This window comes from Geotrypetes seraphini, chromosome 8 (genome assembly GCF_902459505.1).
Source record: "Geotrypetes seraphini chromosome 8, aGeoSer1.1, whole genome shotgun sequence".
Lineage (NCBI taxonomy): Eukaryota > Metazoa > Chordata > Amphibia > Gymnophiona > Dermophiidae > Geotrypetes > Geotrypetes seraphini.
Genome location: NC_047091.1, coordinates 135,626,459 through 135,649,345, shown reverse-complemented (window position 1 = coordinate 135,649,345; position 22,887 = coordinate 135,626,459). Strand labels below are relative to the sequence as shown.

The window sequence follows — 22,887 nt, the reverse complement described above, 5'->3', positions numbered from 1 at the left end:
AGTTCACTCAGTCTATGATACCTTTGAACTAAACTCTCGAGCAGCAGCCATGTCGGTGGCTATGTGCCAACTTGCTTGGCTCAGGGTCTCTGAGCTTGATGTTAACCATCAGGACCGTTTGGCAAATGCTCCATGTTTGGGGGATGAACTTTTCGGTCCTTCTATGGATACTGCCATCCAAAAGTTATCCACCCATGAAACCAGGTGGGATGTCTTAGTAAAACCTAAGAAAAAGCCTCAACCACCTTGCAGTTTCAAGCCAGGCTCTTCCTATCAGTGACGATTCTCTGCCATGCCTACTCCACCTCCTCCTCCTCAACCTCAAAGATCGCAGCAACGTCAACAACAACCTAAGCAACGGGCTGCTCAGCCAAAACCCACGCAGCCTTTTTGACATGTTCCTCAAGAGCATAGCCATGGTTCCCGTTCTTCAGCAGTTACCTCAGTCCATCAGAGGACGATTCCAACATTTTATCACTCATTGGGAGCTGATCACAACCGATCTCTGGGTATTGTCCATCATCCGTCAGGGTTACACTCTCCATTTCCACCATCTGCCTCAAAACCATCCTCTAGGAGAGTCTGTTTCAAATCCTGCCCAGTCCTCCCTTCTTCTTTAGGAGGTTCAATCCCTTCTCCTGCTGAATGCCATCGAGGACGTTCCACTCTCTCAGCAGGGGCAGGGATTCTACTCCTGCTACTTCTTGATTCCCAAGAAGATGGGGGACTACGTCTGATTCTGGATCTCAGAGTTCTCAACAAATTTCTAGTAAAAGAAAAATTCCGTATGCTCTCCCTGGCTCTTCTTTATCCTCTGCTGGACCTCAATGACTGGCTATTCTCTCTGGATCTCAAGGAAGCCTACACCCATATCCCAATTCATCCGGCTTCCCAACAATATCTCCACTTTCAAGTACATCAGCGCCATTATCAGTACAAGGTCCTTCCCTTCGGCCTAGCTTCATCCCCCAGAGTCTTTACCAAGAGTCTCATTGTAGTCACTGCATATCTTCGATCACACAGTCTTCAAGTCTTCCTTACTTGGACGATTGACTGATCAAAGTTCAGTCATCCCAACTGGTGGCTCTACACACAGCTTGGACTATATCCTTTCTTCAACTTCTGGGATTCGAAGTCAGTTTCCCAAAATCTCATTTGCTCCCGACTCAGCGTCTACAATTCATCGGAGCAATCCTGGACACGACACTGATGAGAGCTTTTCTCCCTCCAGATCGCATGCAATCTCTTCTTCGCCTTTGTCAACGGATGTTTCAAATCCAAACCCTCTAGGCGAGAAACATGATGATTCTTCTCGGTCACATGGCTTCCATGGTCCAAGTGACACCCTTGGCACAACTGCATATGCGCATTCCTCAGTGGGCCTTGGCTTCTCAATGGTCTCAAGCGATGGATCTACTCTCAGCATATCTCTGTAACATCATCTCTTCTGCAATCGCTTCAATGGTGGATGACCTCTTCCAATCTTTCCAGAGGTCTCCTCTACCATTTACCTCCTCATCAAGTACTAACGACAGATGCGTTGCCGTATGCATGGGGAGCTCACGTGGGAGGCCTTCAAACACAGGGTCTGTGGTCTCACAGGAAATGACAATTACACATCAATCTTCTAGAATTGCAAGCAATGTATTATGCTCTCAAAGCTTTCCAGCATTATCTATGTCCTCAAGTCCTCCTCCGCACAGACAATCAAGTAGCAATATACTACATAAACAAGCAAGGCAGCACGGGCTCTCTCCTGTTATGTCAGGAAGCCCAAAAGATCTGGATTTGGGCGACTGCTCGCAACCTCTTCTTGAAAGCTGTCTACATTCAAGGGGAGAAGAATTCCCTAGCAGACAACCTCAGCAGAATTCTTCAACCTCACGAATGGACTCTCAACTCTACGGCTCTTCATCCAATCTTTGCTCAATGGGGCACTCCTCAAGTGGACTTATTTGCAGCTCCCCACAATCACAAGTTGCCCCAGTTTTGCTCCAGACTTACTCTCCTCACCATCTGGAAGCCGATGCATTTCTCCTGGACTGGTCAAGTCTCTTCCTGTATGCATTCCCTCTAACTCCTCTCATGTTGAAAACTCTCTTCAAACTCAAACGGGAAGCAGCCACCATGATATTTACTGCTCCTCAGTTGCCCAGGCAACATTGGCTCTCCCTTCTACTTCAACTCAGCACCAGGGAACCAATTCCTCTTCCCATATTCCTTATGCTTCTTACTCAGAATCAAGGCTCACTTCTTCATCCCAACCTGAAATCATTGCACCTGACAGCTTGGTATCTCTCAGGTTGAATCCATCTACAGTGCATCTTTCTCAGCCTGTTCGCACCATCATTGATGCGTCTAGGAAACCTGCCATTCAACAGTGTTATCACCAAAAGTGGACTCGGTTCTCTTCCTGGTGTCTCTTGCATCATCATAACCCCACTTCAGTGTCAGTGGACTTGGTGTTGGATTATTTACTCCATCTCTCTAACTCTGGTCTGAAATCTACATCCATCGGAGTTCACCTCAGTGCTCTTGCAGCTTTTCATGTTCCAGTCGAAGGGAAACCTCTTTCAGCTCATCCTCTGGTTTCCAGGTTTATGAAGGGACTTTTCAATGTGAAGCCACCTCTCAAACCTCCTGTGGTCTGGGACCTTAATGTGGTTCTTGCCAAGTTGATGAAACCACCAATTTAGCCATTGGCTACAGTTCATCACAAATTTCTTACCTGGAAAGTTGCCTTCCTCATAGCTCTCACTTCTGCCAGAAAAGTTAGTGAATTACAAGCTTTGGTGGCAGATCCACCCTTTACTGTTTTTCATCATGACAAAGTGGTTCTACGTACTCATCCAAAGTTTCTTCCTAAGGTTGTCACCGAATATCATCTCAATTAGTCGATTGTTCTGCCAATGTTTTTTCCTAAGCCTCATTCTCACCCGAGAGAAGCAGCATTGCACACTTTGGACTGTAAACATGCTTTGGCATACTATATTGACCGCACAAAACCACATCGAAATTCACCTCAACTGTTCATTTCTTTTGACCCAAACAGGGTGGAATCTCCTGTTTCCAAGAGAATGATATCTAACTGGTTAGCAGCATGTATTTCCTTTTGCTATGCTCAGGCTGGTCTGTCATTGGAAAGCCGTGTCACAGCTCATAAAGTACGAGCAATGGCAGCTTTCATTGCTTTCCTCAGATCTACTCCTATTGAGGAAATCTGTAAAGCTGCCACCTGGTCCTCAGTTCATACATTCACTTCTCACTATTGTCTGGAAACGTTTTCCAAACAAGATGGGCACTTTGACCAATCTGTTTTACAGCATTTATTTTCTTAAGGCGATTGCCCCACCTTCCCAGTATTGTCAGCTTGCAGGTCACCATTGTGTGAGAATATGCTGCCTGCTTGTCCTGGGATAAAGCATAGTTACTTACCGTAACAGGTGTTATCCAGGTACAGCAGGCAGATATTCTCACAATCCACCCACCTCCCCATGTTGGCTTCTTAGCTGGCTTATCCTAACTGAAGGGACTGCGCGCCTATGTCGGGCGGGAAGGCACTTGCGCATGCGCAGTGTGGGCTATTGCAAACTTTCTAAAAGTTTTAAAGTGGCGATGCACTTTTGAAGTGGTCCGTGCTGGGGCTCCATCGGTGACATCACCCATGTGTGAAAATATCTGCCTGCTGTCCCTGGATAGCACCTGTTACGGTAAGTAACTGTGCTGTATATGCATAGAGTACACACACAGGTATACATTTCTGTATTAGCATTAAAAGCATTCCATGACTTGATTTGAACCCCTAGGTTCAACAGAACCAAATCTAAATATCCATTTCTGTTCATGCTGCCATAATAATTTGCTTATGTTGTCCCTTCTTGCTGTTAGTACCACTGGCACAATTACCCACCATCAAAAGCATTCAAAAGAATGTTGTAATGTTCAACAGTGTTTGACTAGTGACTCGACTAGCGACTCCTCTAGCTTATTGTGGGTTGTTTGGGTTTTTTTTTTAAAATAAAATGGCAATGCATTATTAAGTAGTTCTTCAAAGTATATGATGTTTGACCAATATAGATTAAAGAGCAGGATTGTTGTGAAAAATATAAACAATATTAGAGTCATAGGGATGTATTGTGATTAAATCAAAATTGACAGCTTGTCCTAGAATCCCCAAATTCTGTGATTTACAACATCATTGAGCACACCAAAACAACTTTGATACTGGTTAATTGAGCAAATATTACTAATAGTGAAAAGGGGCCATATACACCAATTAATACAGCAGGTTGAACAGAAATGGAGTTCTAGATTTGATTGCATGGAATCATGGGTTTATGTTAAATCTTTTTTTTTTTTTTTAATTGAAATCAGAAACAAATAAACAGTGAGATACAATTGTTCCAATATTTGTAGAAACCATTTATAAACCCTACCTATATCTCCATCCAAGTCGTGCTCTATTCCCCCTAAGAAACCTAGGTACATATTATCAATGTTGGAAAAATAATTAGCAATTAAACATCTACAGAATAAGGTCTGTAAAAGTCACAGGATAATGGAGAAACAAGCAAGAAACAAATTATGGTTACTCCCACAGTCCCCTCCCCTCCCTCCTCAACCCAACCCCCCCCCTAATTCCTAACTCATGGAGGAAAAACAAGCCAACTCAATCATAAGGCTACACTTAGCCTAGGACAGGGATGGGCAATGAGGGCCGCAATCCAGTCGGGTTTTTAGGATTTCCCCAGTGTTGGGAGCAGCGCAGAGCATTCAGCATACTGGTCTGCGCTAAAAATGCTATTGCGGTTTTGTGAAAGGGGGGTGGGAGTATATGATTCCCTGAAGCAGCTTGAATATAGAAACATAGAAGATGACGGCAGAAAAGGGCTACAGCCCATCAAGTCTGCCCACTGCTTACCCACCCCCTGTCTGTGCCCTAATGACTCGATTTCCTTATCTTGGCCCTCGTAGGATCCCACATGGGTAGTGAAACAGGGAGCCCTATTAGAACAATACAAGATTGGAATTAACAAAAATTAGAAAACCTTGTGATTGGAAGTGCACATACATGTCTATATAGAATTCAGTTTTCTCTACGATAAGTACAACCATTAGACCTCTGCTAATCTGTACCTAAAAGTGCTGTCATGTCTCAGAAGTGAAGGGCAATTTTTCCTGTCTTGTTTGCAGGCACATTATTCCACAGGGACTGTGAGTGCTTCCTTCACATCCACAGCTATGACCCCAAAGACCATGCATGAAGCAGGTAAGAAGGCAGCAAGATTGCAGACTATTTCAGCAAGTGCGGGCCTGACTGCAATCTGCTTCCATCACTTCTTCAGCCCTCCCCACCATCTCTGGCTATTCTCCAGTTTTTCCAAACTATTGTAGGCTTTGGAGCCTGTTAAACTGTACTGAGTATTCATTCTCTCTCGAGCTGCAGAAGAAACTTTCTTTTTCTTGTTATGTGGTTTTTGATGGTCTCTGCCACCCTTTGCACCACAGTTTGTTAGAGGATGGCCTATTATTTCTTGTCTAATTTTTAGCCTTTTACCTAAAGGAACGATGTGATAAGAGAGAACAGTTTATGTCCCTTGCCAATTCCCACAAGAAGTAAAGGGGATGGGACTTGATATACCGCCTTTCTGTGGTTACTTTCAAAGTAATTTACAAATTATATACAAGTGATTGTAAGTGCACTCTCTCTGACAGCGGCTATTGAAGATGATGTGGTGCGTTACCAATTCGTGAAGAAGAAAGGCTATGTGAGGCTTCACACAAACAAAGGAGACCTGAATCTGGAACTGCACTGCGACAAGGTACTTGCTCCATACACCCCTATCCTGAAACAGGAGTTCATACTTTTAAGTAAGCATGTATCTTTGTTTTAAGCTAATTTAAAACTGTCATTGTTTTCAAGTTCATTTCCAACATGGTAAGCTCAGTCTCTCATCCTTTAAGGGAGGATGAAAGGAGTTTGTGTGTCTATAATGCTTACCCTGCAAATCTGTGCTTCTCTTGTTCTGAACTCCTGTAGCCTGGCAGGGTATTAGCTAGTCCAGATTATTAAAGCTCTCCATGTTGTTAAGGAGGAAAGCCTTGCATAAGAACATAAGAATTGCCGCTGGTGGGTCAGACCAGTGGTCCATCATGCCCAGCAGTCTGCTCACGCAGCGACCCTCTGGTCAAAGAGCAGCGCCCTAACTGAGATTAGCCCTACCAGATAACGCTCTTGTTCACCAGGAACTTGTCTAACTTTGTCTTGAATCCCTGGAGGGTGTTTTCCCCTATGACAGACTCTGGAAGAGCGTTCCAGTTTTCTACCACTCTCTAGGTAAAGAAGAACCTCGTTACGTTCTTATGGAATCTATCCCCTTTCAGCTTTAGAGAGTGCCCTCTCGTTCTCCCTACCTTGGAGTGTAAATCTAGAAAACAAGATCTTTTCCTTGCAAGGTTTCTGTAGTGCCTAGTTAAAATTGTTGAAGTATTTGAACTATTGATTTTAAGCAGAACCTAAGCAGAAATGTTGGGGTTGTTTGTGAAAAGCTATCAGGATACAGCCTTCACTGCTTGGCTGGTGAGAGAAAGAGTCAATAGTGCAGTGTGGCAGGATGTGGTAGACCAACAGCCCATCTCAGCAGTGCAGTGATGCTGGGAGAGTCAGGTCATGTCTTCAGTGCATGTGTTGAAATTTCTTTGTGTCTTAACCAAGTGGGCAAGTGGGAGCATTGGATACACTGAATAACCACCACCTTAAGCCCTCCTTCTGGATATAAGTTACAACCCATCCAAAGCAACTCTGTCTAGTCTATTCTGAAAACATCCATCTCCCCATCAGTTGTAAATGTGCCTTAACTGCTAGTGGATAACAATGTATACAAGCCTCAGTTGTACCTTCAATAATATCATATATTATGAGTGTCTTGGTTGGTTTCACATTAAGGACTAATAATACATGGTATAGTAGAACTCTTCAAATATAATAGACATTCTTAAAGTGTTGTAATAAATACTCATATAATATAGCTGAATGGTATGGACCTTCAGACCACCATCAGGGTAAAGACCACCGATTGTTATACTCTTCGTCGGTCCAACCTTTATTAGTTATCAATTTTTTCAAAGTTTTTAGCTGAATTTTTCTTAAAATATTTCTAACAATCAGAACATCACTTAGCTTTAGCTTCTAGTGATACTGTCCTGTCTTCACTTCTCCCGACATGCATGTTTCACACAAGAAAACTTTCTTCAGGGTCGAGGGAAACGATTGAGGGAGCTAACTCGAGATACATGCTTTTTCAGCCTCCACATGCTGAGGAAACTAAGATCCTATTTTCGCCAACAACATTTCGCCGTCCTTGTCCTTCAAGAAGGGTTCGAGGGGCGACCCGGGAAACTATAGGCCGGTAAGCCTCACATCGGTCCCGGGAAAGATGATGGAGGCACTGATTAAGGACAGCATCTGTGACCATATCGAAAAAAATGGACAGCTAAGGTCGAGCCAGCATGGGTTCTGCAAGGGTAGGTCGTGCCTCACAAACTTGTTGTACTTCTTTGAGGGGGTAAATAACCAGGTGGACAAAGGAGAACCCATAGACATAATTTACCTAGACTTCCAGAAAGCCTTCGATAAGGTACCACATGAGCGGTTGCTCAGGAAGCTATGGAATCATGGGGTGCACGGGGAGGTCCACCGATGGATCAAAAACTGGCTGGCAGACAGGAAGCAGAGGGTTGGTGTAAAGGGCCATTACTCGGACTGGCAAGAGGTCACGAGCGGGGTTCCTCAAGGATGGGTGCTGGGACCGCTCCTGTTTAACATATTCATTGACGACCTGGAGGCGGGAACAAAATACGAGGTCATCAAATTCGCAGATGACACCAAACTATTCAGCAAGGTTGAAACCACGGTTGACTGCGAGAATCTCCAAAGAGATCTTACGACATTGGAAGAATGGGCGAAAAAGTGGCAAATGAGCTTCAATGTAGGGAAATGCAAGGTCATGCATATAGGGAGAAGGAACCCGATGTTCACTTACAAAATGGGGGGATCAATGCTAGGGGTCAGTAATCTGGAAAGAGACTTGGGAGTGATGGTAGACACGACATTGAAGGCGTCGGCACAATGCGCCACAGCCTCGAGGAAAGCAAACCAAATGTTAGGTATCATTAAGAAGGGTATCTCGACCAGAACGAAGGAAGTCATCCTGCCACTGTACCGGGCTATGGTGCGCCCGCATCTGGAATACTGTGTACAGTACTGGTCACCGTACCTCAAAAAGGACATGGCAATGCTTGAGGGAGTCCAGAGAAGAGCAACTAAACTGATTAAGGGTATGGAAAACCTTACATACACTGACAGACTAAAGAAGCTGGGACTGTTCTCCCTGGAAAAGCGGAGACTCAGAGGAGATATGATAGAGACCTTCAAGATCCTGAGGGGCATCGAAAAGGTTGACAAAGACAGATTTTTCAATTTGAAAGAAACCACAAGAACAAGGGGACACTCGATGAAATTGAAGGGGGACAGGTTTAAAACAAACGCAAGGAAGTTCTTTTTCACACAGAGGGTGGTGGACACATGGAACACCCTTCCGGAGGCCGTGATAAGAAATAGCACAGTACAGGGTTTCAAAGATGACCTGGATAGGTTCCTGGAAGACAAAGGGATTGAGGGGTACAGATAAGAGCAGTGGAAGGTTTAGAGATAAGTGTAGAGGTAGGCATAAAATTAGTCAGGGACCGCTGACCAGGCAATATGCCTGATGGGCCGCCGCGTGAGCGGACCGCTGGGCTGGATGGACCTCTGGTCTGCCCCGGCGGAGGTGACTACTTATGTACTTATCATCCTCTCCAAATTAGACTACTGCAATGCCATCTATTTAAGCCTATCAAAAAAAGTCTAACTTTGTCTTGAATCCCTGGAGGGGATCCCAGGATACAGTCAGACCCAAGTTTGTACATGCTCAACAACAAGTAGAAGAGACAAGTAGGGATGGGCTGTTGTTTGCAGTGATATACTGTATCCTGTGTTCCTGCTTAACATTATCAAATGAAAATGAGGAGGAAAAAAATGACATTTCATGTTTTATTGTTCCTTATTTCAAGAAGAGTCCACACTATTTCTTGATAGTAGAGCCATTGAGCATGTACAAACTTGTGTATGAATGCTTGCCTTATCAGAAAAAGTGTGTGCCCTCTTTCATCATAGTATACATGATTTCCAAAGAATATGCACTATTATCAGAAACTGACAAGAAGTCAAAAGTGGCCACAGAAACCCAAATAAGATAAAAATTCCTATGAACGACACAGGAAATGACATAAAATGAAAATTTTCTGTCTGCCCACAGCTAAAGATGAGCTCATCAGTCTGAAATTATGTTTCACAAAGCATACGAATCCTCCAAATCGCGAGCTGTTGCAGAAGGAATTGATACCTTTTTTCTTCAGCTTTGCCTTCTTCCTCAGTGAGCTGTACTGCCTCTCTTCAGTTTTTTCCTTCTGAAAGCAAGCTGGAAGGTGTCTTTCTGATCTGCTCTGAGAAGATTTTATTATTTTCAGGGGTTTTTTAAAATCCAATTTTGAGGCTTGCGGTGCCCAAGAGTTACCCCTGTTTCATGCTAGATGTGCACTGGATGGTTGGCTGAGGAGCATCCATGTGCCACTGTGCATTTGAGGGGTGGTGGGGGCCCTGGGCTTAGCCCCTCTCTGGTACGTCTAGAGCTGGGGAGTCGCAAGTGGTTCAGTTGTCATGGATGAACTCTTTCCCAGGGGAGATTATTGCAGAATCGACAGTCCTAGGCTTCAAAAGCAAACTAGATGCATATCTCCTTGAGAGAGGCATATAAAGTATGGTTGGCTATAAAATAAACCAGGTGTATACCTGGCAGGGCCTCCGCGTGTGCGGATCGCCGGACTTGATGGACCGAAGGTCTGATCCGGAGATGGCGCTTCTTATGTTCTTATGTTCAGAGCCCTTGGAGAGCAATTTGGCGAAATGCAAATGTGTGGACAACAGCCCAAGAGATGACAAGGTGAGTCCCTGAAGTGGTCCTTTGGGCTTCCTACTCAGGGCTTTACCCCTGATTTTGTTAGTCTGATGTAGACAGCTTATTTAATTTATTGGGTCTGACTGTGCCCACAGAAAGTGCGCCTGGGATTGAAGGAGGCGGCGGAGATGAAGAAAAAGTATTTATTTTCTATACCGTTCTCCCGAGGGAGCTCAATGGTTTTACATGGATTTATTCAGGTACTCAAGCATTTTTCCCTGTCTGTTCCGGTGGGCTCACAATCTATCTAATGTACCGGGAGCAATGGGGGGATTAAGTGACTTGCTCAGGGTCACAAGGAACAGCACTGGGTTTGAACCCACAACCTCAGGGTACTGAGGCTGTAGCTTTAACCCCCAAGTATTGATTCCTTCTGCAACAGCTCACAATTTGGGGGACTTAACCCACTTATCAGGACTCGGATGCTATGTTAGCAGAAAGATTATTATCAAGGTAAGTACTTAATCTTCCCATGCATCTACACATCGCTATACTTTGGGCTTTTCAGTTCCAGAGAAGTGCTAGTATTTACACACATTTCACTTTCCATGGCTCCTCTTTTTTTTCTTATGCAAATATTCTGGCAACATTTCTACCAGTTCCAAGGGTGCCCACAGTCCTTTGTGGTATGTTCTTATAATCACAGAATTCAGACCTAACCTCTAACAGAAAATAAACCCTTTTACAAATGTGAGTACATTTCACCCCATCCTTCACCTATCATATATACATCTATCTTTCATTAGTGATTTTTATTCTGCCATTACCTTGCAGTTCAAGGCGGATTACAGAAGAGGATTTCTGGACATGTCCAGAGGTGTTGCAGAGTAGAGCAGGTTGCTTCAGAGGATTGAAATATTTCATAAGGTGTTAGTTAGTCTTCAGGAATTCTTGAATAGCAGGGTTTTTATTTCTTTTCTGAAAGTTTTGTAGTCTGGGGGCGCGATTAGTAGATTGGAGAGTTGGTGGTCTAGTTTTGCTGCTTGTGTGGCTAGAAGGCTAGAGTATCTCAGGTTTCTCTTTGACACCAGCTTGGGGAGAGTCTTCTTTCCCGAGGCCCGGGTGTTAAAATTGCAGTCACATATTTGTTCCTTCAAGAATTGTGTCTGCCCTCAGGCGCAGGACTTTCTGCAGGTTCTCTGCATGACAGAGCTATATTTCATCTCTCTCTCTTTTTTAATTAATAAAAGCTGGGAATGCAAAGCCCCAAATTAGTCCTAAATGCTGGGAACAGGTGGTGCTGTGATCTGTGCCCTGATTATTAATTAATACTGGGATCTGTGCCCTGCTTACATGCTCTGCTTGTAGTAGAGAAGCAGAAATGTTTATCTGCAGTAGCACTACTGGTGACCATAAAAATGTATTTTTTGTTGTCTATAAATAACTGATCCTTGATTTTGGGGTGGTTACATTTGTACTTTTTATATGGGACTGAATTACTCTAGACATTAATTTTAGCCAGATGAAACACATTGGTTGGTATCTTATAGTTTCACTGAATCTCAAAGCAATAATCCTCGTTCCAATTGGGAGTTAGAGGCAAGTAAAAGTGTAACCATAACAGTTCCTTTTTCCTATCCTTAAAATTGCCAAAATAGATGGCAAAACATCTCTAGTTCAGGGACTGTGACATTTGCCTGCATCTGGATTTTAAAAGCAGCACAATGTAAAATGGACCTGGAACCCACATTGTAGGATCTGACGAGATAAAAATGGAAACTTCCTGGTTCAGCTAATGTATTTCTCTGCTTATGTCCCAGTTTCCTTAAATCTTCAATCCATTTTGCTTTCAGGGCCTTTCCTATTAAAAACAAAATAGTTTTTTAAAAAACGTAGAAACATGATGGCAGATAAAGGCCAAAAAGCTTATCCAGTCTGTCCATCCTCAGCATCCACTATCTCCTCCTGTCCCTAAGAGATTCCACTTGCCTGTTCTACACTTTCTTAAATTCAGACACAATCTTTGTCTCCACCATCTCTACCGGGAGACTATTCCATGTGTCTACCACCCTTTCTGTAAAAAAATATTTCCTTAGATTACTCCTGGGCCTATCACTTCTTAACTCGCCTCATGCACATAAACATCTATATCATATCTCCCCTCTCCCGCCTTTCCTTCAAAGTATACATAGTCTGTCAAAAAAGAAGCTAGCCAATAAAGAACAATCAACCGGTGAATATCTAAATGAGGGAAAGGACTTCAGAAAAGCAAACTGTAGACAAATTGATGAGACTGACAGTTTTAATGGTTTAGTTCTCATTCATTAGCCTCAGTGGTGTAGTAAGGGAGGGGGGTGGTCTGCCCCAGGCGCTGACTTGGTGAGTGCACCGGTACCCCTCCTCCTTTCTGCGTTCCCTGCTCCTTTCCACTCCTCTTCCCACCACATTTGCACCTTCACTTTTACCCACTGTACCTCTATCTCTGTCAGCACAAGTAGCAACTCCAGCCTGCTGCTCGCGCCAGCGTTGGCTGTCACGCTGACATTACATCTGGGTACCATGGCTAGGAAGTGATGTCAGAGGGAGAGATGGAGCCTAAGCGGGCAGCAGTTTGGTGATACTGCTCATGCCAGGGAAGTTAAAAGAGGTATGGGGTAGGGAAGGGGTGCATGTGTGGTGGTGGGTGAGGGGGCGGAGAAGAGGATAGGGAGGGGTGCCACCACCCCAGGAACCTTTCACCCTCGCTACGCCACTGATTAGTCCTAAAGCTTAATTAAGTTTTTTTTTTTTAAGTACCTGTGCATAAAAATGATTGTATATAACATATTAACCTCAACTGTTTTTCATGTTCCATTAGAAAATACATTTAACTTAAAATGCAGCCAGTGGGGCACATTTCACCTGTAAAACTGGGCTTCATCAGGGCATGGAAAAGTGCAGATTCAAAACTGTCATTACAGGATTTTTTTTTTTTTTTTTGGAACTCCACTGCAATTCTGCAAAGAAAGAGAGATTAATGAAATCTTGAAAATCACACAACTTAAAATCACAATATGGTGAATAAAAATTATTGATAAAAAAAATTGCATCTGCTTGAACTTACACACTCTGCATTTGCATGTCTGCTCTGATTCATTTGACTTGTTGCATCATGGTGTCAGTTTTTCTGGTACACATCTTGCTGCCAGAGTATTCGTCCAACAGCGTTCCTCATGCTGGGAGACAGTGTTCCTCAGCTGCCTGACATCCAGTTTACTGTGCTAAGGACCCCTAAGGAAAGCATTCTATTGCCGAAACACGGACCATGTAGGGTCTGTTGAACCTCTTTACACACAGTATAATGTTCATATTTTATCACTGTTGGCATCTGTCTGATTTTTATAATATGTGTTATTGACTTATTTTGTTATACCAATAAACTTTGATATTTTAATTCCTGTAAGTCCAGAACCAGGATCCACTGTTTTCTTTTTCAGTCCGTAATTATCTGAAACGCCCACACATGCACATTTCATTTAACATATTTAAAGTACAAGCACACAAATTTGTTAAACAAAATACATAAACACCTCATATTTGTACTGATCATAGAATTGAGTGAAGAAGACGGTATTTACAAAGCAAAAACAAGCCAAATCTGGGAACATTTTTGTTTTAGCAAAAAAATTAGTTCTCTTTCCAGGACTCAAACTCAAAACTTCCACATTGCATATAAGGATTCTATTTATGTGCCACAGTCTATATGGTTATAGCTCTGTAAAGAATACCATTAAAAAATGATGAAAAAATGCTTTTTTAAAAAATTTCTTTATTCAGTTTTGCATATTACAACAAGTGTATCAGAAAAATTCATATAATCTTATAAATACACACTTGATTTTCTTCATGAACACTTTAAGTACAATATATCATACTTATATTCATATTTTATATTGATTTAAATATTATGTAATATATTTAATAAATATGACAAATGTAAATAAAATAGAAAACCCCCCAATCCCTCCCTACCTATTTCAGAAAATCTAACCTAATACATCAAAATGTATTAATTAATTCATACATATTATGAGATAAATAAAATAATACCCACCCCCATCTCCACTTAACAAATATCTTATTATGGGAAAATGTTATTAATCATTACAAAAATCTGCTAATGGTCTCCAAATCTTCTGAAATTATATTGCTATAGCTCTATAAAGAATACCATTAAAAAATGATGAAAAAATGCTTTTAAAATTACATAAGGCTTATGCCATTACTGCTTTCTTACTTCTTCCAGATGTTCCTATCCAGATAACAATTCCTTGACATAATCCCCTATCTGAACAAAGTTAGTGTTTTAAAAGTCTACTGTAGAACCTTTACTTTTGAATGAATCCTCTACACCTGTCTTAATATTAAACCACATTAACACCAAAAAGTCCAACAGGACAGAGAACCCACGAGTATAAAACAGTACTAAAGGAAGTGGGAATGGACAATGAACACTCCACTGAAGATTACTGATGTAAAACCAACTTGTTTATTTCATAAAAGGACACAAACAGAAGCTTCACTTTGGATGCAAGCAGTGTCTTACTTGCGATTCACCACATATTAGCATCTCCACGTATTCACCATTATAGGACCCTCAGAGATCCCTGAAGAAGACTGTTTGTTGAAATGCGGTCTGTGTTGGGGCCTGCGTCCCTCGTGGACTAGGTCCTTTAAGGTTTTCATGTGGATTATTTTACTTTTATGTGGATGATTTATTGTACCTTTGAAACTTTGACATTTTTCAAATAAAGTCCATTTAAGGAACATCATCATTCCACAGAGTTTCTTTTGGTTTCTTCTGGATTTTCTTCTCTGTGGATACTTTGGGGTCAATCCTCTTTGGTTTTCACTTGTATGTGACTGGCAAGTTAGTTACTTCCATTAAAGATCTGGTTGAAGAGCCAAGCTTTCACCTGCTTCCTGAAGTAGAAATAGTCTTGTGTTAAGCGAAGCCTAAAGAAGGAATACTGGGTAAAGTTAGTAATCGGTTCAATCCAGCAGTTTGAGCCGAAAATTGAGCTAACCAAGAATCATTCTACATTAGACAGTACAATTGCCAGTTATCCTTCCTTAAGGCCAGCAAGCGCTCCGTGTGTATGTGTATAATCTGTTTTGTTCCTCTCCTGTTGAATATTTCATCCAGGTCTCTCTATTTCAGGAGGGTGTAGTGTGTTAATTCTCTCAGAAATGCTTCCAAGGAAAGTTTGAGAGACTGGTATCTAAGGACTGTCCTGAGGAAAGTGCACAGACAGAGGTTGCTAGTTATGCTGTGTTCTGTCTGGCTTTGTATAGTAGAGGAGCTGTGAAAGGCCTTATGGCTGCCACTAAAAGAACAGGTTGATTTATCTTTTAAGGCTGTGCTTGCAGAGCCTTCAAATGCCTTTCAGCAGCATTAGAAAGATGTGAGTATGCTAAATGCACTGATATTCATTAGGTATTTGCCCATGTGTTTCTGTGCTTTCAGACACCAAAAACGTGTGAGAACTTTATCAAACTCTGTAAGAAGAATTATTATGATGGCACAATATTTCACAGGGCCATCCGGAATTTTGTGGTGAGTATGTGAATACTGATGGCTAAAATTTCTGTATTTTATACTATTTGGTATTAAAAAAGGGATGCCTTCAAGCCAATATGGGATACCGGGATACTTGGCATTGGAATGGAGAGCAAAGGAGCCGGTGTGATTTACTTGTCACAGCCCACCCCTGAAGCATCAGTTATTCATCACGAAACAGGATTTCTGTCGGGTGATGGATTCCACAGTGTTTTTTTGAAAATCCGGCTGAAAAAGATATTTAAGTAGCTGAATATAGTGAAAGATTGTTGTGGACACTGGGGGGTCTTTTTCTAAATTAATGGACTGGGCAGAATTTTAGTCTCTGAGATAATATGGCAACCTTTACCTAAATAAAGAATGAATTGTGGAGCTTTTTTATGCCTGTGATTGAGCGTGAATTCTGGTCTGTACTCTGTATTCTACATTAGACCAGGCTCTAATATGCACCAAGACTTTTTTCTCCACATTATTTTGATATTTTTATTATTGTTTTTGATTTTGATTAATCTTATAGCCAACATAAATTCTTGTTTATCCAAATTACAGTTGTGGTGCTGGTACTTTGGATACTGGGATTTCCATTTTGGGCATATGGGCACCAGGCTGCTGGTAGTAAGCATTAAGGCACTAGTTCCTGGAACCAGAAAGTTGACCAGAGAGAATGGGAAGATTTTTCAATTTTATATTCTTGTATCAAAATATTGAAAACTATTTCTTTTTCAACCCCCCCCCCACCTCCCTTTTCTTTCCCTTTTATAGATTCAAGGGGGTGATCCTACAGGAACTGGAACAGGTAAGATGTAAACTACTTCTATAATCCTGCATTTGTATCTGTGGTTTTCTTAGGATCCTATCAGACCAGTCTGGACAAATGGGATTGTGTCCATCTCTCAGCAGATGGAGGCACAGGAAGAAAATGATCCTCAAGTGACTTGCCCCCCAGGTGGATGATGAGCTAACAGCCATGCTTCTGACTAGTTTTTTTGAGTTTGAATTACTCTTTTGGGATTCTGTAATCCTGAGCCAGTTTTATGTTAAGTCACAGTTGAGTTGGGAGTGCTTATTTGGCTTGTTCTCCTGAACCAGTTTTTCAGTTGAGTTTCAGTCAAGTTGGGATGCCCTTCTGGGCTTATTTAGTTTAATGCCTGGGTTTGATAACATAACATAACATAACATAAAACTCACTTGTATACCACAAATACATTAAGTTCTATGCTAGTAATACAAATGCTAGTAATACAAAGGCTAGTAATACAAATGAATAAACATCCAATATCTAACTTCCAAAAGACTCCATAAAAAGATACGTTTTTAAGGCACGTTGAAATTTTTGATACGAATTTGGGAATATGAATATATGAGTTAAATCCCTAGTCCATAAAGCTGCCTGAAAAGATAGCAATAGTTCCTGAAATTTCTTATATTTACATCCATTTACATAAGGGAATGAAAATAATGAGTGAGATTTTCTAGAATATTTACAGTTTGTAATGATAAAAGATTCTATAAGATACTCCGGAATTAAGCCTGTTAGTGCCTTAAAACAAATACAGTACATCCCAGGTGATACCGTTAGTTCACCCTTAATACCTTGTGTCAAAAAGAGCTTTTCAATACATTTTTGCCCTCAGAGATGCCACCAGAAGATCACAATATCATATCTTCTGGCTTTACGCACCCAATCGTCATTGGGTCAATAAAGCCAGAAGATATGATATTGTGATCTTCTGGTGGCATCTCTGAGGGCAAAAAATGTATTGAAAAGCTCTTTTTGACACAAGGTATTAAGGGTGAACTAACGGTATCACCTGGGATGTACTATAGATACCTTGTCCTTGTGAAAAATCCATTTCACTATATATAAGCCAGATACACTAATTCATTAAAACAAATACAGCCAAGCTTAAATTTAACCCATGCCTCAACTGGAAGCCAGTGCAGTCGACGATAAAAATCAGTGACATGATCATACTTCTTTAAGTTGAAAATCAATCTGACTGTTGCATTCTGAATTATGTGCAGTCTATGAAGATTTTTCTGAGTACCAGCAAGATGAACAATGTTACAATAGTCCAATTGACTAAGGACAAGTGATTGAACCAACAATTGAAAGGAGTTAATATCAAAGTATGCTCTAATAGTTCTTAGTTTCCATAAAGTAAAGAAACCCTTTTGAACCAACGAGTCAACCTGATTTTTCATAGTAAAGGTACTATTTGACTTGGTAGACCATAACATTCTACTGTAAATTTTGGACACAATAGGTATCACTGATAAGGTATACTCATGGTTTGAAGGATTCCTAAAATCCAGAACCTACAGAGTAAAGTTGGACAAAGAAAAATCTGAACCCTGGTCCAACCCCTGCAGCGTACCCCAAGGATCCCCACTATCCCCTGCTCTCTTCAATCTCTATACTGCTCCCTCGGCACCTGCCTTGACAAACTAGACCTAACCTCATATAGCTATGCAGACGACATCACCATTCTCATACCTTTTGATCAACCCAAGCCCTCTATGACAGATACACTACACCGAACACTAGAAACAGTAATAACATGGATGAAAGATCATAAACTGAAGCTGAACCCAAACAAAACAAAATTCATCCTCCTCGAAAATAACAAAGTCCCAACCATAACCAATATAGAAATTAATTCACTCAATTACCCCATTCAACCCATCCTAAAAGTACTAGGAATGAGGATAGATAGATGCTGCACCATGCAACTACAAATCAATAAAACAATACAGAAATCATTCGCAGTAATGAGAAACTTAAGACAAGTTCTAAAATTCTTTGATAGAACACAATTCTGGCTCTTAGTACAATCCCTAGTCCTAGGTCTTTTAGACTATTGCAACATTCTCTACCTCCCTTGCCCAGCAACAATGATAAAACAACTACAAACAATCCAAAACACAGCACTGACACTTATCTATTCATTGAGGAAACACTGCCACGTCACAGAGGCATACCTCAACTCACACTGGCTTCCAATTCCGGCAAGAATACTATTCAAATTCTACTGTCTACTATTTAAAACCATAAATGGTGACTGCCCAACCTACCTGAACAACCGCCTCATCCAAACTACATCAACTATACATAGGAAAACCCACACTCCATTCACGCACCCTCCAATCAAAGAAATCAAACGGAAAAAACTATATGATGGCCTCCTAGCCACACAAGCAGCAAAACTTGACAACCAAATCTCCAATTTACTAATTATGACCCCAGACTACAAAACATTCAGAAAAGAAATAAAGACTCTACTTTTCAATAAATTCCTGCAAACGACTTAATACCGCTAGCCACTTCCCAATACCTTCCCAATTCCAGCAACTTCACCTATTCTTTATCTCTTCTAGAAATTACCAGATAATCTTCTTGTAATACGTTTTTTGTAATCCGCCTTGAACCGCAAGGCAATGATTGAATAGAAATCTCTAATGTAATGTAATCTAAAATTATACCAAGGGGTCCTTTTATTAAGCTGCGGTAGGGGTTTAATGCGTATAATACCGTGCGTTAAACCGCCTGCCGCGCTAGCTGCTAACACCTGCATTGAGCAGGCGTTAGTTTTTTAGCCTGCGGGGGTTAGCCATGCGGGGGGTTAGCGCGTGATAAAATGTCCGACACGCTAACCCTGCTAGCGCGGCTTGATAAAAGGACCCCCAAGTATCTTTATGGTTGACTAGATAATATAGATTGTATCACTTAAAACAATAAATGTAACATCTTCATTTAAATTTGATGATGCAAAGAAAAATTAAGTTTTTTCTGTATTAATTTTCAATTTTAATTCTTACATCCAAAATTCAATTATCTGTAGAATCTCAACCACAGTTTGATTTATTTGAGAAAGGGAATTATGTACAAGAATTAAAATAGTGATGTCGTCAGTTGAATGGGGGGTGCCTTCTTTGGTATAAGCTCCTGTTAAAAAAAAAAGAGAAAGAGCAGCTGTTTTACAGAGCTGAGGTATATCTTAGAGGTCTCTATGTTCCCCTCTACCCCCTCCCCCCACTAGACCATTGATTTCTCCCTTAGAAGTCAACTTGCATTCGGTGAGCCCATTCTGATTTATTTCAGTTATTTCAGCACTCTAATAGTTTGTGCCTCTGCTCTTTATTGAGCAGCTAATATTTCTGTGTGACTCTCATTGTGGAGGATTAGCTATTCCTGTTCTGTGTGACATTAGTTTGCTCAATGTAACCAGACTCTTACAGATTTTCCCACCAAAATTCTCTTTCTGTTTGTCAGCTGGCTGTTTGATTCACAATAGGCAAATCCAGGCATTTATTAGCTCTCCTCAAGTTTTTTTTTTTTTAAGTAGAGTCCTTTTGATTCTTTCTCAGGTGTGGCTCCTGACCTAATGGCTTTTAATGGGTCCTTTCTGGGTACCTTTTTGAGACACTAATTTAAGGACTCTTGTCCAGCTGTTTCCATGAGGTGGGTTTTTTCTAGCTCCAACTTTGTTTTCTTTCTGATAGCAACTAGATTTGGTCCTGTAATTTATCCCTTCTTAGGACACCTGTTCTTTGCTTCATTGCCGTATGCTGCAGCTTGATTTAATCTTGTAATTTTTGGTGTAGTTACCTTAACAGTTACAGCAGCTGGCTGAATAGTAGATACAAATTCTACTACTTTTATCTCTGCTTCATTTGAATATCAATTAGGCTATCTGTTCATATATGCAGCAGTCATCCTTTGCAGTTTTACAAGTTTTTCCTGTACGAACTTCCTAACACCAGTGATTTTTTGCAAAGAATTAATTTTTCTTCTTTAGCCAGCTGGCTATATTTTAGCATTAATAGCCAAACTTGCTTTTTTTCCATCACCAGTTTCTAAAAAAAAAAAAATCTGAACTGAATTGTTCAACTATGCATACAGCTGTCCTAGTCGACTCTTAAGTAAAGGCAGTTGTGTTTTTCATTCTGCTTACAAAGCTTAACAATTCACTTGTTGACTCTGTTCTATCAAATTGATTGGGCACAATTTGCTTCAATATGAATTACTCATCTGACTTATCGGATTCATCATGAGAGCACTATTTTTCAGTTATGGAAAAAATGCAGTCAAAGAAGTTTGGTGGCCAGTTTTGCTTCGGCATTTAGTTTCAGTGTTGCACTGTTGGTTCATGTTCATTGTGCACACACAGGCGTTTGCTCATTACCATTTTATTGCAGTTCATTTTAAACCATATCAACCATGGACCCCTGAAGAAGGCGTGTTTTCTGAAACACAAACCGTATCGGGTCCCTTGATTTGTAAAAAGGTGACATTAGTAACCACATTAAATATCTGGTATAATAAATATAGCCTGCATCTTGTACATACTGTCTGCAGTTTTTTCTTGCTTTTTGCTTGCTGTTCTTGTACTGGAGACTCCGTTGGATCTTTTTGTTGTTTTTCAATTGCCCAGTTTTACATTCAGCTGTAGTTTGCTTCCACATGTGGGCATAGCTCTTACTATATCTTCATGGGCTTCACAGCCTCTGGGTTGCAAATTGCACCAACCACTTATTTATTTATTTATTCCATTTTCTATACCGTTCTCCCAGGGGAGCTCAGAACGGTTTACATGCATTTATTCAGGTACTCAAGCAGTTTGGGTTATACGCACCCACTGTTGTGTATATCTGTACTACAACCAGTGGCGTACCTAGGGTATGTGGCACCCGGGGCCCATCATTTTTTGACACCCCCCCCCATCTATATGAAAAATATGATTTTTAGTACCAATCTACATATCGCACCACAAGAGTGTACCTAGGAAAAGGCTGCATCTTAAACATTGCAGTGAGCACTAGAACACCAACACATACATTGTAAAACTAAACAAGCCAGATCCCGCACAGTCAATTGGTCCTGTAGTCAATGCCAACTGAAAACTATGTCTTTTTCAGAACACACAGAACAGAGATACACCCTCGCCCAAAATGGAATAATCACAAACTAAAAATAGAAATATGTAGACAAAAGTTAAACTGATCCGCCAAGAAACCAGACCCTGGATACAATGCAACACCACAAAAAACAGTAACACATGTCCTCTAATACAGTGCAAAATATAAAGACAGTAGATGTAAATTTGAAAAACCTGATACATAACAATCACCACTTTATAAATTAACAAATAAAAATAAAACAAATAATGAGAAATAAAAAAATACCATTTTATTGGACTAATCCCCGTAAGCTCGGTCCCCATCCCCGCAAACCACCTGATTCCATCCACACAAGCCTTGAATTGTTTATATTAAAGTATAAAAAGAAACAATATTCTGTACAATTGTCAATTTATAAATCAGCGTCTTCTCCCCACTCTCTTCCCCATTTCCCTTCAGCATCCTCAGCCCACTCTCTCTCCACTTTCCTTCAGCGCACGCACATAAAAACAAGCAAGTAATTTTATATCATTTTCATTCTATTCATTCATAGAAATTAAAGTCTAGATAATGCCAGTCACATAACAAAACATGATTTTACAAAAATAATTCCCTGCAGTCAAGCCTGCAAGGATTACTAGATGTCTTTCAGCAGTTCCCCTCCCTCCCTCCCCCTTACCTTTGTGGCCAAGTCAAAATGATCTACCAACAATAAAATTTTAAAAACACAAAGCACGCTGTACGCAGAGAAAATGTTAATTATCATTTATATTCCGCGGGTTTTCAAAGAGGTCAAGGCAGATGACTTTATGCAATGTCACCTCAGTAACAACTATACAAAAATAGACAAATATTCCCCCTCCCTTTTTACTAAACTGCGATAGCGGTTTTTAGCATAGGGAGCTGCGCTGAATGCCCCACGCTGCTCTCGACGCTCATAGGCTCCCTGCGCTAAAAAACTCTATTGCGGTTTAGTAAAAGGGGGCCATAGTGCAAAATATAGACAGCAGATATAAATTTTCAAAACGGACACATTTTGATCACTAAGTTGAAAATAAAATCATTTTTCCTACTTTTTTGTCTGGTGATTTCATGAGTCTCTGGTCCTTCTTCTGGTCCTTCTTCTTTCTCTCTCCCCCTGGCTCCCCTCTTTATTTCTGCCTTTCTTTCTCTCTCCTCCTGGCCCCCCTCTTTATTTCTGCCTTTCTTTCTCTCCCCTTGGTCCCCCTCTTTCTTTCTGCCTTTCTTTCTCTCTCCCCCTGGCCCTCCTCTTTCTTTCTGCCTTTCTTTCTCTCCCCCTTGACCCCCTCTTTATTTCTGCCTTTCTTTCATAAGAACATAAGAACTGCCATCTCCGGATCAGACCCATGGTCCATCGAGTCCGGCGATCCG

At 41.1% G+C, this 22,887-nt stretch overlaps 1 protein-coding gene across 1 annotated transcript in view; it reads left to right on the top strand.

Annotated features, from left to right (window-relative positions):
- PPIL2 (peptidylprolyl isomerase like 2) overlaps nucleotides 1-22,887 on the top strand; it is a 185,607-nt gene that overhangs the window by 74,822 nt on the left and 87,898 nt on the right. The window contains exons 11-14 of the mRNA XM_033954123.1: nucleotides 5,194-5,269; nucleotides 5,716-5,822; nucleotides 15,502-15,591; nucleotides 16,357-16,390. Coding sequence (XP_033810014.1) covers nucleotides 5,194-5,269; nucleotides 5,716-5,822; nucleotides 15,502-15,591; nucleotides 16,357-16,390 — 307 coding nt within the window. The remainder of the gene's footprint in view (nucleotides 1-5,193; nucleotides 5,270-5,715; nucleotides 5,823-15,501; nucleotides 15,592-16,356; nucleotides 16,391-22,887) is intronic.